The sequence below is a fragment of the Mus caroli genome, unplaced genomic scaffold, assembly GCF_978045245.1.
Source record: "Mus caroli unplaced genomic scaffold, Mus_caroli_1 scaffold_1, whole genome shotgun sequence".
Taxonomy (NCBI): Eukaryota; Metazoa; Chordata; class Mammalia; order Rodentia; family Muridae; genus Mus; species Mus caroli.
In genome coordinates this window covers 157,714,928-157,728,286 of record NW_028227256.1, presented here as the reverse complement: position 1 = coordinate 157,728,286, position 13,359 = coordinate 157,714,928, and the positions used below count along the sequence as shown (strand labels likewise).

General features: G+C 43.4%; 1 protein-coding gene across 1 annotated transcript in view; it reads left to right on the top strand.

Moving 5' to 3' along the window:
• Tnn (tenascin N) overlaps positions 1-12,879 on the top strand; it is a 66,848-nt gene extending 53,969 nt beyond the window's left edge. The window contains exons 19-22 of the mRNA XM_021168992.2: positions 682-778; positions 1,646-1,813; positions 9,424-9,587; positions 11,826-12,879. Of these exons, the coding sequence (XP_021024651.1) occupies positions 682-778; positions 1,646-1,813; positions 9,424-9,587; positions 11,826-11,963 (567 nt within the window). The 3' untranslated portion in view covers positions 11,964-12,879. The remainder of the gene's footprint in view (positions 1-681; positions 779-1,645; positions 1,814-9,423; positions 9,588-11,825) is intronic.
• The last annotated feature ends 480 nt before the right edge of the window (positions 12,880-13,359 follow it).

Here is a 13,359-nt window from a genome sequence, read left to right as displayed (position 1 = left end):
TTAACTGCATTTTTCTTTGTTGGATTACTTAACTCATGTCTATCTTATTTACTGGAATGTTTGCTCCATTCAGACAGGAACCATTTCAGCTTTATTCATGTTGGCCATCACCTTGTGTGTTTTCTACTTACACAGGAGATGCTCCTGCTGTTCCACAAATACTAAATACTTGCTCTGTTAGGATTCTTGAGAATAAAAATAATTCCTCCTTTCAAATTGTTTAAGTGGAAGATAAAAGACAGAATATATAGAGACCATGCTCCAAATGAGTTGGAATGGTTGACAGTTATATGCCATAGACAGTAAAGATCTGGAATCTTCTGTCGTACACAACCAACAACTAACAATTTATCACCAGCTTTCCCAAGTTTTTCTGTGCTCTAGGATTAAAATTTCTTAAGAGTGGAAGTGTTCCCTGTTAGGTACTATACATTTTCATACCTGGAATATATATTTTACCTAAAATTCTTATTAATGTAATAGGCAGTATACTCAATATACTGAGATATAAATAAAAATTGCTTTTAAAGAATTAAGATGTATTATTGCAGGGTCAGTTTATGTGCAGGTCAATAGTGTCCCCTTGCCTCCCAGGGCCACCTGGAAAACACAACTACCATTTCTCTGCCCCTCAATAGTATCTGTACAATGGCAGAGCAAAGCACTCATTTCCTTTTTCAGGTCTTCCAGAGACGGAACACTGGGCAGCTGGATTTCTTCAAGCGTTGGCGGAGTTATGTAGAAGGTTTTGGGGACCCCATGAAGGAGTTCTGGCTTGGTATGATCTCAGAGAATCAGGAAGGTGGGGTTGTGGGAGGATAATATCCCTCTTGTTGGGCTGGTCAGGGCATTTATGGAAGCTTCCCATTTTCAAGGAGCCGTTCAAGGGACAGGGACACTGTGTTGTATTGCCATGCTGTTGGGAAGGGTCTGACACAGCAGGGATGGGTGAAGAGATAGGATTGCCTGAGGTGGCTTTTATTCCATACCTAAGCTCTGCAGAATCATCTCTGAGCCTGGATTTCATATAACTGCAGTAGAAGGACAGTTGATGGATTTGGATCCCAGGCTCTCATTAAGAGGATGTACCAGTGGTCCCTGTAATTCTGCTGGTACAGCCAGACATTAAGGGCCCATTTTCCCTCTGCTCTCTTTTGGAGCAGATGTTCATAGAGAGTTAAATAGCCAATAAAACATCTACTGGGAAATACAAAATTTAAAAAAAAATATCGAATCTGGGTATTCAGTGTCTTCCAGAGTAGATGATGTTTGTGCTTAGCTAGGTACAGAGTTCCCTTTGAGGTCTGAGGATGGGCAGTTATTTCATCTATTCCTTTACTTGTGAGATGTGTGGACACACAAAAAAGGGCTGGCTTCTGCTTTGGAGAGATAGAGCCAGTGGGCAGATTACCCCAATACTTTGTCCTCCCTGATGGCATCCCATGATGTCATTAGCATTGCCATGCCAAAGAAATAAGGGTGAGAATATTATTAGCACCCCAGGAGAAAGAGTTGGGAAAGCTCTTTATTAGCAGAGAAGATTAAATATGAAGATGACTTTTATCTCTAAATGTCTCAGATGCAGACAGTGAGAACTCTCACACACGAGTTGATTGGTTATGTGAATTCTATTCCATGTTTTTAGGACTTGATAAACTACATAATCTCACCACTGGTACCACCACTCGGTATGAGGTGAGGGCAGACTTACAGACTTTCAATGAATCTGCCTACGCTGTATATGATTTCTTCCAAGTGGCATCCAGCAAAGAGCGGTACAAGCTGTCGGTTGGGAAATACAGAGGCACAGCAGGTAAGAGAGATGTCTCACTATGGCAGTCTCCTTGTTACTGTCATCTAAGGATTGACTTGCCATGTGCCATGGATGTGGACTGTGGGATACTGGTATGCAGAGGTTGGGTGTCTTCACTAACAATGCTCTCTGAAGGGGCTTGAGGGTAAAGGAAGCAAGAATAATCTTTAACTATTAAACTGTATTGTTTTTATATGTTCTCTCCCCCGCACCCGAATCTCCTTTTATTCTCCCCTGGTTTAGGCTGTTTATACGTTTTTGAGCAATTTTATTCTGAGCCTTTCAGTGAACTTCCATACACAGTGGGACTGTGATGCTTGTGTGTGTGTGTGTGTGTGTGTGGTGTATGTGTGAGTCTTATTATAACATTTTGTGGTATTTTGATGTGAATTAAGACAGAAAAATGAAAGCACTAAGTCAAGCAGTAAGAACTTTAGATCTCATTAACTTACACGACAGGGACAACACAAAGGTGAGTAGTTTAGCCAAAAGCAGGGACTCTTTAGCCTTCATTAGCTGCTCATTGGCTTTTGGCCAGTGGGTGGTGTATTCAGTTGTACCGTGAAAGGAACACAATTAAGCATCATGACTGAACTACTGCGATTATACTGACAAACATTTTAAGAGGGGATGGTGTGGTTGTTGGTCTAATATGGATATTTTAAAGATGATATTTATGGCTTCTCTGCCTTTGGTCTGATTCTGGCTTTGCTGTAGCCATGTCTAAGTGTTTTACTGGCAAAATTAGCTGATTTTATAGGAAGCACATGGAAAGAGAAGAATAACTTTTGCAGACCAAGTGGTATGGTAAATAAAGAGCTAAGGAATGGGAATGGTGGGTATATCAAGGACCTGAGTGGCTAGGGGAAGCTTCCTGGAGGACATGGGGATGGGATTGGCTCATACAGAGGGCCAAACACAGACAGGAAGAAAGGAGAGGCTTACCACATCTGAGGGTACCCAGGAGGAATAGAGGACCAACCCAAGGCAAACAGATTGCTGTGTACTCCAAAATCGTTGTAGGGCATCTCAAAATTGTATACTCAAGGATCTCTGAGGTCTGGGGTTATGATCTGAAATAGTCAACGATGAATGGAAAATTTTGGGGTTCTTTGCTATGTATTGTAATGCTGAATACTGGCCCTCAAGACCTGGTTGTCCCAGGGATGAGAGAATCTTCATGTAGACTCAAGTGACACATGTAACCTTGACCCCCAAGTTATTCCTGATTGGTGAGTAAAGAGGCCTACAGGCTATAGCTGGGCAGAAGATAGGTGGGATTTTGGTTTTTGGGCTTGGGGCTTAGTTTTGGGGGGCAGGGACCATAAAGGGGGGGGGAAGAGAGAGAGAGAGAGAGAGAGAGAGAGAGAGAGAGAGAGAGAGAGAGAGAGAGAGAGAGAGAGAAGAGTGGAGAGATCTCATGGGGTAGGTGAGTTATGAATACATACATGGTCATCAGGGCTGATGACTGGAGTTAAGAGTGGCCCATATGCAACATGGCAAGTTAATATCGTTATTGGTAGAGTAGATACCAAAAACATAGAGGGTAGATAACTGTTCAGCTCTAGTACATAAGGCTTATTATAAATATAAAGGTTGTGTGTATTTTATCTGGGAACTGAATGGTCAAAGGTGAGGTAGAAACCTCTGATTGGGATTAAATAATTTCTATAACAGGAGGATTTCTTTGAGTTCTATAATTTCATTTCATAAAACCATCATATAATTTTGCTCATTTCATAGTATCTAGCACCAAACCTGGTACAGAGTTAGTGAGTTTTAAAACAATGAGATTTCCAGCAGGATCCCTCGTGTCTAATCTCAAGGATATTTAGTACCTTGAGAGGAATAGATCCTGAGTTTGTTTGACAATGGACTGTGGGAGCAGGTGGGTGCCTGTCACCAAGGTGGTTGCACCTGGTCAAGTTGGAACTGTTCAAGGATTCTAAGCAGGAGTTACGTGGGAAAGAGTGTGCAAGGAATTGTTTCTAGGGAAAAAAAAATTGCAGTGAAAGGCACCACAGCTACCAAGGTCCATGTTGCTTTGGATTCACCCCTTCCTTCCTTAGATGGTCTGTATTTCTCTGGCCTAGAAATGGACTGTACAGCCTGCCTTCCAAATGGCACACAAACCGTGGGAGTCAGCTCTGAAAGCCAGGCTACTGGGAAAGTGAGTGGAAGGATTCAACACATTCTTAATTAATTGACTCTCCCTAGGTACATTATCCATATTTTCAGTCTGACTAGGCTCTGGTAACTCCTGTTCTAAAGTTGCTCAGGCCAACGAGGCCAGTCAGTGAGGATTTTTCTGTTTTTTGTTTTTTGTTTTTTGTTTTTTAATTCAAGGAGAAAGAGGCAGCTCGGATACAACTGGGAGACAGATTGACCTTTGCTCATGTGATTATCAGGGTAGTTAGAGAATGATTTAAATAATCGTAATGGTTATTATTTTTAAGACGGGCTCTGATCCTGTATCCCAGGCAGGCATGCAACTTGTAATAACATTCCTGCCCTGGCCTCTGGAGTGTTGGAATTAAGGAATATACTATCACACACAATGATCATAATAATTTAATACTAAAATAACATAAATTCATAGTCTCAGGGGACAGAGCCCATTACATAACTCTTACCCCATCTTTAAATAAGGTCAGGTTGTGTTTCTGATGGCTTCAGTCTCTCTAATCATTTAGAATAACAAAGGACCGGCAGCAGGTCAGCCCTCAGTTTCCTATTTGGGCCTCCTCCTGCTCAGGTTCTAGTGTACCTGTAGTCTATCTGACTATCTTTCATGCTTTCAGTGAGACTTAGGCTTTCCTTTCAGGTTAGAGTCTCAATTTTTACAAACCTCATACCTGAGATCTTCCTGGACACGTTTGAAGTCAGGTGTTTCCATGCCTTCTGTTTCCCCCAAACCTGGCATCCTTCCTGGCTTCTTGGTCGAGACTTCATTCAGACTCATCTTTTCATTTTGTCCCTTTCTTTCCTGTTCCTTTCTTGGACCATTAGACATTGCCTTTTCTGAGTCTAGTTAACATAATTCAGCAAATGAGCTGATGCTAATGGGAAAGGGAGTCAACATATTCTTAAATTACTGCGACTCTCCTCCCAGGTACCTTATTTCCATTTTAACTGTGACTAGGGGGTAATTCCCATTCTAAGGTTGTTCAGGCCAATAGGGCCAGCCAGTGGAGGATGTCTTTTTTTAATAGGAAGCCTTGGGAGACTCTCAAATCACATAGCATTTATGCAGCCAGCTAGTCTTCCTGTGTGTGCCATCAGTCAGTCCTACCTTGATGTCCTGCATTACAACAGTGGGGTCAGTGCCATTTTAGCTTTCCTTGTATATGCTTTGGTTCAGATGAGGGTTTTAAAATCTAGGAAGCTTCAGGCTATGATGTAGTATAGGGTAGAAGACAGATGTTCAAATGGAAGGTGAAGGTCTTCCTGTCTCTGTGAGTGCCATCTATTCCTGTGTCTCGCTTCATTAATGCTTTTATTATAACAGAGATGCACAGCATTGGTGGAAAGATGAGGCTTCAAGCTTGTCCCGACCTCGAACTGTCCAGCTGGACTGAAGTCATACTGCTTTTTGTTTGCTTCTGCTTCTTTTCCTTCTCCTCCTCTCTTCTGCTTCTCCTCCTTCCTCTTCCTCCTTCTCCTCTTCCTCCTTCTCCCCTCTTCCTTCTTCTTCCAAAGGAAACTTCAGCAAGGCAATAGAATGTTTGCTTAATTTCTGATGATGAATCTTATAGGCTTTCCTATGAGTCCCACCGTTGGGATGCTTGCTTATGTAGAGATGGCAACACAAACATAGACTCTGTCAGAGTTTCCGTTGGGCTACCCAATTATTTCCAGCTTATCTCATGCCCATCTTGCATGGGGCTCAGCCATTTTAGGGTACTTAATGGATGGGTTCTCCTCCTGGGGACACTTGGCAATGTGACTGAGGATCTCTAACAACACTTAGTAGTCCAGGAATGACAATGTGTATATAGAGCTGTCTTAACCCAAAGCCAGTTTTTCCTATATTTTGAAATGGGCTTTTAATGGCTGGTGTTTGAGAAAAAAGAATTAATAGATTCACAGAGAAAAAGAAAGGCTAGATGCTCACCACTACCCTTTCCTTGCTACCTTCAGTGCCAGGGAACAGATACTCCAGGTCTAGTCTCACAGCCCTTTGTCTGAATGTGACTCATAGGGGCTATGATGTTTATGGCTTCTCCTGGTCTTAGGTCTTAGGTGGTAGCTGCAGAATCTTTATCATTCTTTCTGCACTATAAAGCACTGGAGGAGAGTGGGACTCAGAGTGACATTTTGCTGAGATGGACAGTCACCAGCTCAGTGGCTATACTGGCTAGTTTTATGTGTCAACTTGACACAAGCTAGAGTCATCACAGAGAAAGGAGCCTCCCTTGAGGAAATGCCTCCATGAGATCCATTTTCTCATTTAGTGATCAAGGGGAGAGGGCCCAGTCTATTGTGGGTGGTGCCATCCCTGGGCTGGTGGTCCTGGAATCTATAAAAAGGCAGGCAGAGCAAGCCAGAGGAAGCAAGCCAGTAAGCAGGACCCTCTATGGTCTCTGCATCAGCTCCTGCCTTCAGGTGCCAGCTCTTCTTAAGTTCCTGTCCTGACTTTGAACTATCATCTGGTAGTGTAAGCCGAATAAATCCTTTCCTTTCTGACTTGCTTTTTGGCCATCCTGTTTTGTGTGTTTTGTTGCAGCAATAGAAACCCCACTTAAGACAGTGGCTATACCTTGAGTGTGGGTTTAGACCTTCTATGAGTCTTCTATAACCCTCCCAACCCACACCTAAGAAGACCAGTTTCCAGCAAAGCCAAAGAACAGGGCATTTTGAATAGAGTTCATTCGCAGTTTCTCCTAACACTAATATGAGGGAGTCTAAGCATGATTGGCTTAACTAATTTTTATTCATTATTTCTGAGCCTCTATGTAGTACAGTTGGACCTCAAATTTGCAGTTCTCGTGCCTTAGCTTCGGGGGCTAAGGAGTGTCCATCACACCCAGATTTAACTTGGTTTTACTTAGGGAAAATAAACTCATTGATTCAGAACAATGCCTCGGCTAGGGCCAGTTATTTTCTGATTCATGAGCATAGTCATTTTCTATACTCTGAACAATAATTTGGCTTTAGTTTCTCGAAGGTAGAAAATCCATATTCAGAAATAATAATAATAATAATAATAATTAATAAAAATGTTCCAAACACATCAGAGCTCACTTCCTTTTTCTAGTCCGGGGTCCAAGGTTAGGATAACTGAAGATATCTTCAAGAAAGCATTTGTCTGGGTCTTGGAAAATAAGCTCTGGGAACTTCATATTCAGTCTAGGAAAGCTGTGCTTATTAAAAGAATGTTACTAGGGGAGCCATTGTGTGTTATTTCAAGCTGTAGTTAACTGTCTGTGGGAAATCTGAAGGGAGGAGAAAACGTAAACAAATAAAGCCACAGGCTGTCTTTTTCTTTGACTGGAAGAAACTCATGGAGGCATGGCCATCTTGGTGTCGAAGCACCAAAGGGTCCTGCCTTTGCTGGTCAAGGCATGAAGGGAACAAGGTTGTGCTTACAGACGTGGAAGGACAGATTGCTACCTTCCTGTCATAGTGTTTCCATTGCTGTGAAGAGACACCATGACCAAGGCAACTCTCATAAAGAACATTGAATTGGGGCTGGCTTATAGGTTCTGAGGTTCAGTCCATTATCATCATCTCAGGAAGCATGGCAGCATCCAGGCAGGCATGGCACTGGAGGATCTGGGAGTTCTACACTTTGTTCCAAAGGCAAACAGGAGAAGACTGGCTCTTCTATGCTGGGCATAGCTTCAAAGCCCACCCACACTTCCTCCAAGGCCATACCTTCTAACAGCACCACTCCCTATGAGCCAAACACTCAAACCACCATACTTCCCTTTGCACAAGGGGGTATTAACTTTCCAGAAGGGCAGGGGATGCTGGAGACTGAACTGGTGGCCTTGATTTCCTAAGTGTTCGCCTACCTCGTGCCATGTCTCAACTCCTATGAACTCTTTCCGTACCTGCTCTAACTCACCCTAACAGAGTTCTTAAGAACAAGAACCTCTTCTGCTTTGTATTGCCAGAGCCAAGCATGGGGCTCACCCATCACAGGGAAGTGTACATCCTCTGACTAAGTGTGTGGATGAAGCTGTAGCTATGCCAGGACCACATGAAGGGCTGTTGAAGAACACATGGCATGCTCCCAGGGTATTTCCAGTTCTGTATGCCTGGGTCAAACCTAGAATCTGCATTTTTTTGTAGGTTCTCAGGTAATGTTGGTGATTTAGGTTTTGGGGACTGCCTCCAGAACTATTGTCAAAGGTTATCAGAGATAGACTGCTCTACTAGTAGGAATGAAGCCCTCTGTGGGAGTGAGGAGGCCCCAGGAAATCTGTGTTTCATAAAGAACTGACATTTTAGAATCTGAGGACCAACAGTTGAGTCTTGGCAATCTCAGAGTCTTGGTGTCTGGGACCTTCTGTTGCTGTAGGTGAACCCCCAGGATTTTATTTCCATATGGGATTCAGAAGAGCCCGGCCTACCTTGCAGGCCTGTGAGAGTCACAGCAATTAGATGTAAATGTGAGTGTCATTGTTGCAGGAGGGGAACTTGATTAAGCCTGTGATTGATATGGGCTCTTATTGCCTTTTATGAGCTGAAAAAGCAAGTAAACTTCTAAATGGATGACGAATGTGATAGGGGAAAGAGGTGCCATATGAGTGAAGTAATTAAAGCAGATTCCAGACAAGATGTAACGAAGCATTAAATTGTACATGTGTCCCCAGAAGGGCTCTCGAAGTTCAGGTGTGTGCATGTGAATGTGTGTGTGCGTGTGTGTGGGTATGTGTGTGTGTGCTCGGATGAAGGGAAGATAACTAGGAGAATCTTCTTTTATAGTAGAGATGAGTTAGACTGTAAGGGAGATGAGGGTTTGAACAATGGAGGGCAGAGGGCAAATGGGCCTGCTCACCACACTAGTAGAGGCAATGGGGTTGGAGGCTGTGCATAGGAGGCAGCCCAGTGACAAGCCTGCAAAGCAAGCAGGATGAATTATCTTCTCCATGGTAGTAGGTAGGATGCTAAGCTTAAGACTGTGACATGGGTGCTGCCACAGGGGCTGGAAGATGGACTGAGATCCAGGAAAGCTGTTAGGTGAACACATGTCCTCAGAGATGAAAAGAGACCTTGGTGGCTGCTGTGTAGAGGCAGGAAGGATGTTTTGAGAAAGTAGGTTAGATCAAGGGCATGTTATCAAATAAAGTGCATGGATTTTGGGTCAGGGGCGGTAGGGAGAATGGTCACTGTAGTAAACGCAGAAGGACACAGAGTGTTTATATCAAGTGAAGGGTAGTGAGACCTTCCAAGTGAGAATGCTGTTGAAGGTGATGGAGAAACAGGTCTGGTGTTTGAGGGTCAGGTTAGCAAGGACAACCTGTTCATCTATATCGTGTTCCATTCTGAGTTAGTTGTGACGACCTGATACACAACTGGATCCTTGGTGTTTTGGTCCTAGATATTTCCTGTTGGGACCTCTTTTCTCATAGTTCTTGACTCCCTTCTTATCTCTCTTGCAGGGGATGCTCTCACCTACCACAATGGATGGAAGTTCACGACTTTTGACAGAGACAATGATATTGCCCTCAGCAACTGTGCGCTGACGCATCATGGTGGCTGGTGGTATAAGAACTGCCATTTGGCCAACCCGAATGGCAAATATGGGGAGACCAAGCACAGCGAGGTAAGCAGCAGGCGAAGAGCTTTTCTATCACAAGCTTTGCCTGTCTCCACTCCCAAAGTGATGCCATCCTGGTGAGATTGATAGTTCCCTCTCTGTCTGAAGCTTTCAGTCAGACCAGGAGATTGTGCCTCAGTCTTCATAGTGTCACCAGACAATGGACACTACACAGTGTGCATCGCACTATCACACAACCATTCAGCTGCATGTGGGTGACTCATCACTGATATATGACCTATGATGTGAATTGCATGCTGTCTCATCTCATAATAAGTTTCTTTTGTAATATTTTTGAGCCCGGGTGGGTCTCATGTAGCCTAGGCTGAGCTCATACTTGTCTTGTAGTTGAGGAATGGTCATAAACTCATGATCCTCCTGCCTTCGCTTTTTAAATTCTGGGATTATTATAGGCATCTGTCACCACATCTGGCTAAATTTTTGTTGTTGTTGTTCATCTGTTTATACAGACTCTTGCTATATAACCTAGGTTGGCCTTGAACTCTGAATCTTCCTGCCTTAGCCTCCTGAGGGTTGGGGTTATAGGTGTGCACCACCATACCTAGCTATCAGACCCTGTTATGGATCAGGTTGTGGTAATGAACTACCACAGGTTAGGTGGTTTAAAAACAGACTTGCATATCTTACAGTTCTAGAATTTCCTAATCCAAGACCATGGTGTCAGCAGATTAATTTTTGATAGAGCCTTGCTACTTGGTATGGAGACAGACACCTTCTAGATAAATCTTCACATGACACAGAGAGAGGTCATCTGACCTCCTCAATGACCCCCCCCCTCCCTGAGAGCTGCCCCTTAATACTACCAAATTAATTGGGCCAATAAAATTTCAATATGCAGAATTTGAAGAGAACACAAACAATTAAATCCAAAACCAGACACTTGGTTGTCTTTTCTAGTTGCCTCTCCATTATAGCAGAGCTGTTTCTCTGGGTCCCTTGATCACTAGGTAAACAGGTTCAGCTTTGGGTCAGACTCAGCCTTGGCTCCACTTTAACCTAAGCCACCAAGAGCCTGCTGCACCCTGTTCTTGTCTCTCTGTAAGGACAGTGTTCAGGGCTCAGTGTATGTGAGGGCTCCTCTCTTGCAAATTTTCCTGTCAGTATTTTCTGGGACTTCCATGACCCTTGTATGTCATGGTGACTTTTTGCCAGCTACAGGTTATCTATGACCCCTCCTGGCTTCCTGAAAATTACACTTTTCTCCTATTCATGTCAATCTCTTGCCCTCCATAAACCTGCCTTGGGTTTCTAATTTCAAATCCTAGGTCCTGATCCTGGCTTTCAGGAAGCCACCTCTCCCCAGAACTCACACAGACCAATATTACTTTAAATATTAGCACTGCTCAAACCCAGGTGCACTCTTATTACTTTGGTTCTTACCACACAGTCAGGACTCCCAATTCTTATGTGATATTTTTTTTTAAAGGGAAGAAGAAATTTGCCCCTAGGGCAATGAGGAAGGTTGGCCCAATGAATCATGGTGGCAGCATGTGGGCTGACCAGGGAAGCCGGTGATCAGAGATCAAATATTTGAAATGAGCAGTCAGCATTCCCTAAACCATCCCTGTATTTGCTAATAAAAGACATTCATCTGGCTAATGTGCTTCTCTCAGTCTGCAAGCCATTTAGCTTCTTGTTTATTATTTACTTCACAAATTAAAATACATAAAATTGGTCACTTGGGCTCTTTATTGGCCAGGTTGCAAGGTTATTAAGTGAATTAAATATTATTGTGCTCACCAGTCAAAAGACATAAAATGAAATTTAGTTTTCAGCAGGCCATTTGTTACCCCAGTGCTAATATCTAAACAGTCTAAATTGAAAATGATTTTACACAATTGGCTAATTAATATGTTTATTTTTGCCTTTAATTTTTTTTTTTGGAAAAGAACAGGGTATGGCAATGGCTGATCGGCTGCTCTCTGCCTAAGTTGACCCTCTTGTCAACCTTGTGTTCTGGCCTTCCCTACATCTTGGGCACCCACCCCATCTTCCCACCACAGAGGCTTCTTTCGCTCTCCACTCAGCTTGTCGAATGCCAGGAGAGGGTACATGATCTGGACCTCGTAGTTTGGATCATAACCCATCACTATTAGAACTTCCTCTTCTTTTTCTTCCTCCATCAGAGACAGAGTGATTTCTTGTTCCCTAGGATTTCCCCCCCCCCCCTCAAACCATCTTACTCTTCTCCCAAATACTTGATGTTTGATGTTTGTTTTGCAGGGGGTGAACTGGGAGCCATGGAAAGGACATGAGTTCTCCATTCCTTATGTGGAGCTGAAAATCCGCCCATTTGGTTACAGCAGAGACCGTTTCTCTGGCAGAAAGAAGCGCTCCATAGGAAAAGCAAGGATGTTCTGAAGGCTTGTCTGAGCTGTCTTCACAGGAGACAAGAGAAACTTGGGGTTGGCGGGGTAGATGGTGCCTAGGAAGCTGAAGTTTGAGGGATGCTCATAGCCTCCGACTTCCTAGATTGCTGGGTACACCGTGCTAATGATGTCATCACACTTTGACATTTAGAGGTATTTCCATGTCATCTGCAAGTTTGCCTGTCTCTACTGAGGGCTTCATTGTTGGCTTTCAGGAGCCAACAATGTTGTAACTGAACAGTACATATGGATAGAACACGTGTTGGAATCACAAGGTTTTTCAGCCCATCCTTAATGACAGATGTATTGAATTAGGGCAAAAAGGTGAACCATCCTGTAGACCATCAATTGGAAATCTCTAGAAATTGGTGGAGATCTCTGTATCCATCTGATAATATAGATCTTTGTAGAAAAAAAAAAGACAAAGTGAGGTTCTGATCCCCTGGGGTGTCAGAGCTGAGGCGACCTGCTACTTCTTGTCTCTCCTGGACCTCCTGGGTTTTGAAGGAAATGTTTATATCTTACTCCTTTTAAACTTCCTGTGTGATGAAGAATGAAGAGACTACAAAGGGGCCACGATGCAGTCATAGTTAAGTTCTGACTAGTCTCTAGCATTCTAGAGACCAAAGCTCCCATTTTATTGCTATTTTTAACTGCCCCTTTTCCAGACATTTGCATAAGTTCTTTCATAGATCTGCATATGTTGTAAATAAATTTGCAGTCATTTAAACTTTAAATAACCCATCTCTCTAAATAACTGGTACCCTCAGCTTCCCTCCCCCCCACTTCACTCACCTCCATGCCTCTCCCCTCTCCTGGGTCCATCAGCCCTCAGCCTCCCTCCTTCCCACACTGGAAGCTTCCTCACATCATCTTTCTTGCCTGTTTGGTATCATTTTGGAAAGTTTTCTGTAGCCAAGTCAGTGACCTTTGAAGTAACTTAAATTCCTACTCAAGAAAACACAAATAAACGGTTGGATTTTTAAAAAGCCGTCTCTCATTATTTTCTCCCCAGAGAGATGACCCACAGTAGCAATACACTCAACTTTTAGCAGGCTTCCTAAGCGTGCTTAAGACATTGTCTTGGTCAGTGTTCTGTGGCTGTGAAGAGACATCATATCCACAGCAACTCTTATAAAGGAAAGCATGAAATTGGGGCTGGCTGACAGTTTCAGAGGCTTAGTCCATTATCATCACTGCAGGATGCATGGGCGGAGGTAGCAGAGAGTTCCACATCCAGATGCACAGACAGCAGGAAGGGAGAGAGATACTAGGCCTAGCTTGGGCTTTTGAAACCTTAAAGGCCCCCCCCACCCCCCAGTGACACACGTCCTCCAATAATATGCCTACTTCAACAAGGCCACACCTTCTAATCCTTTTCAAATAGT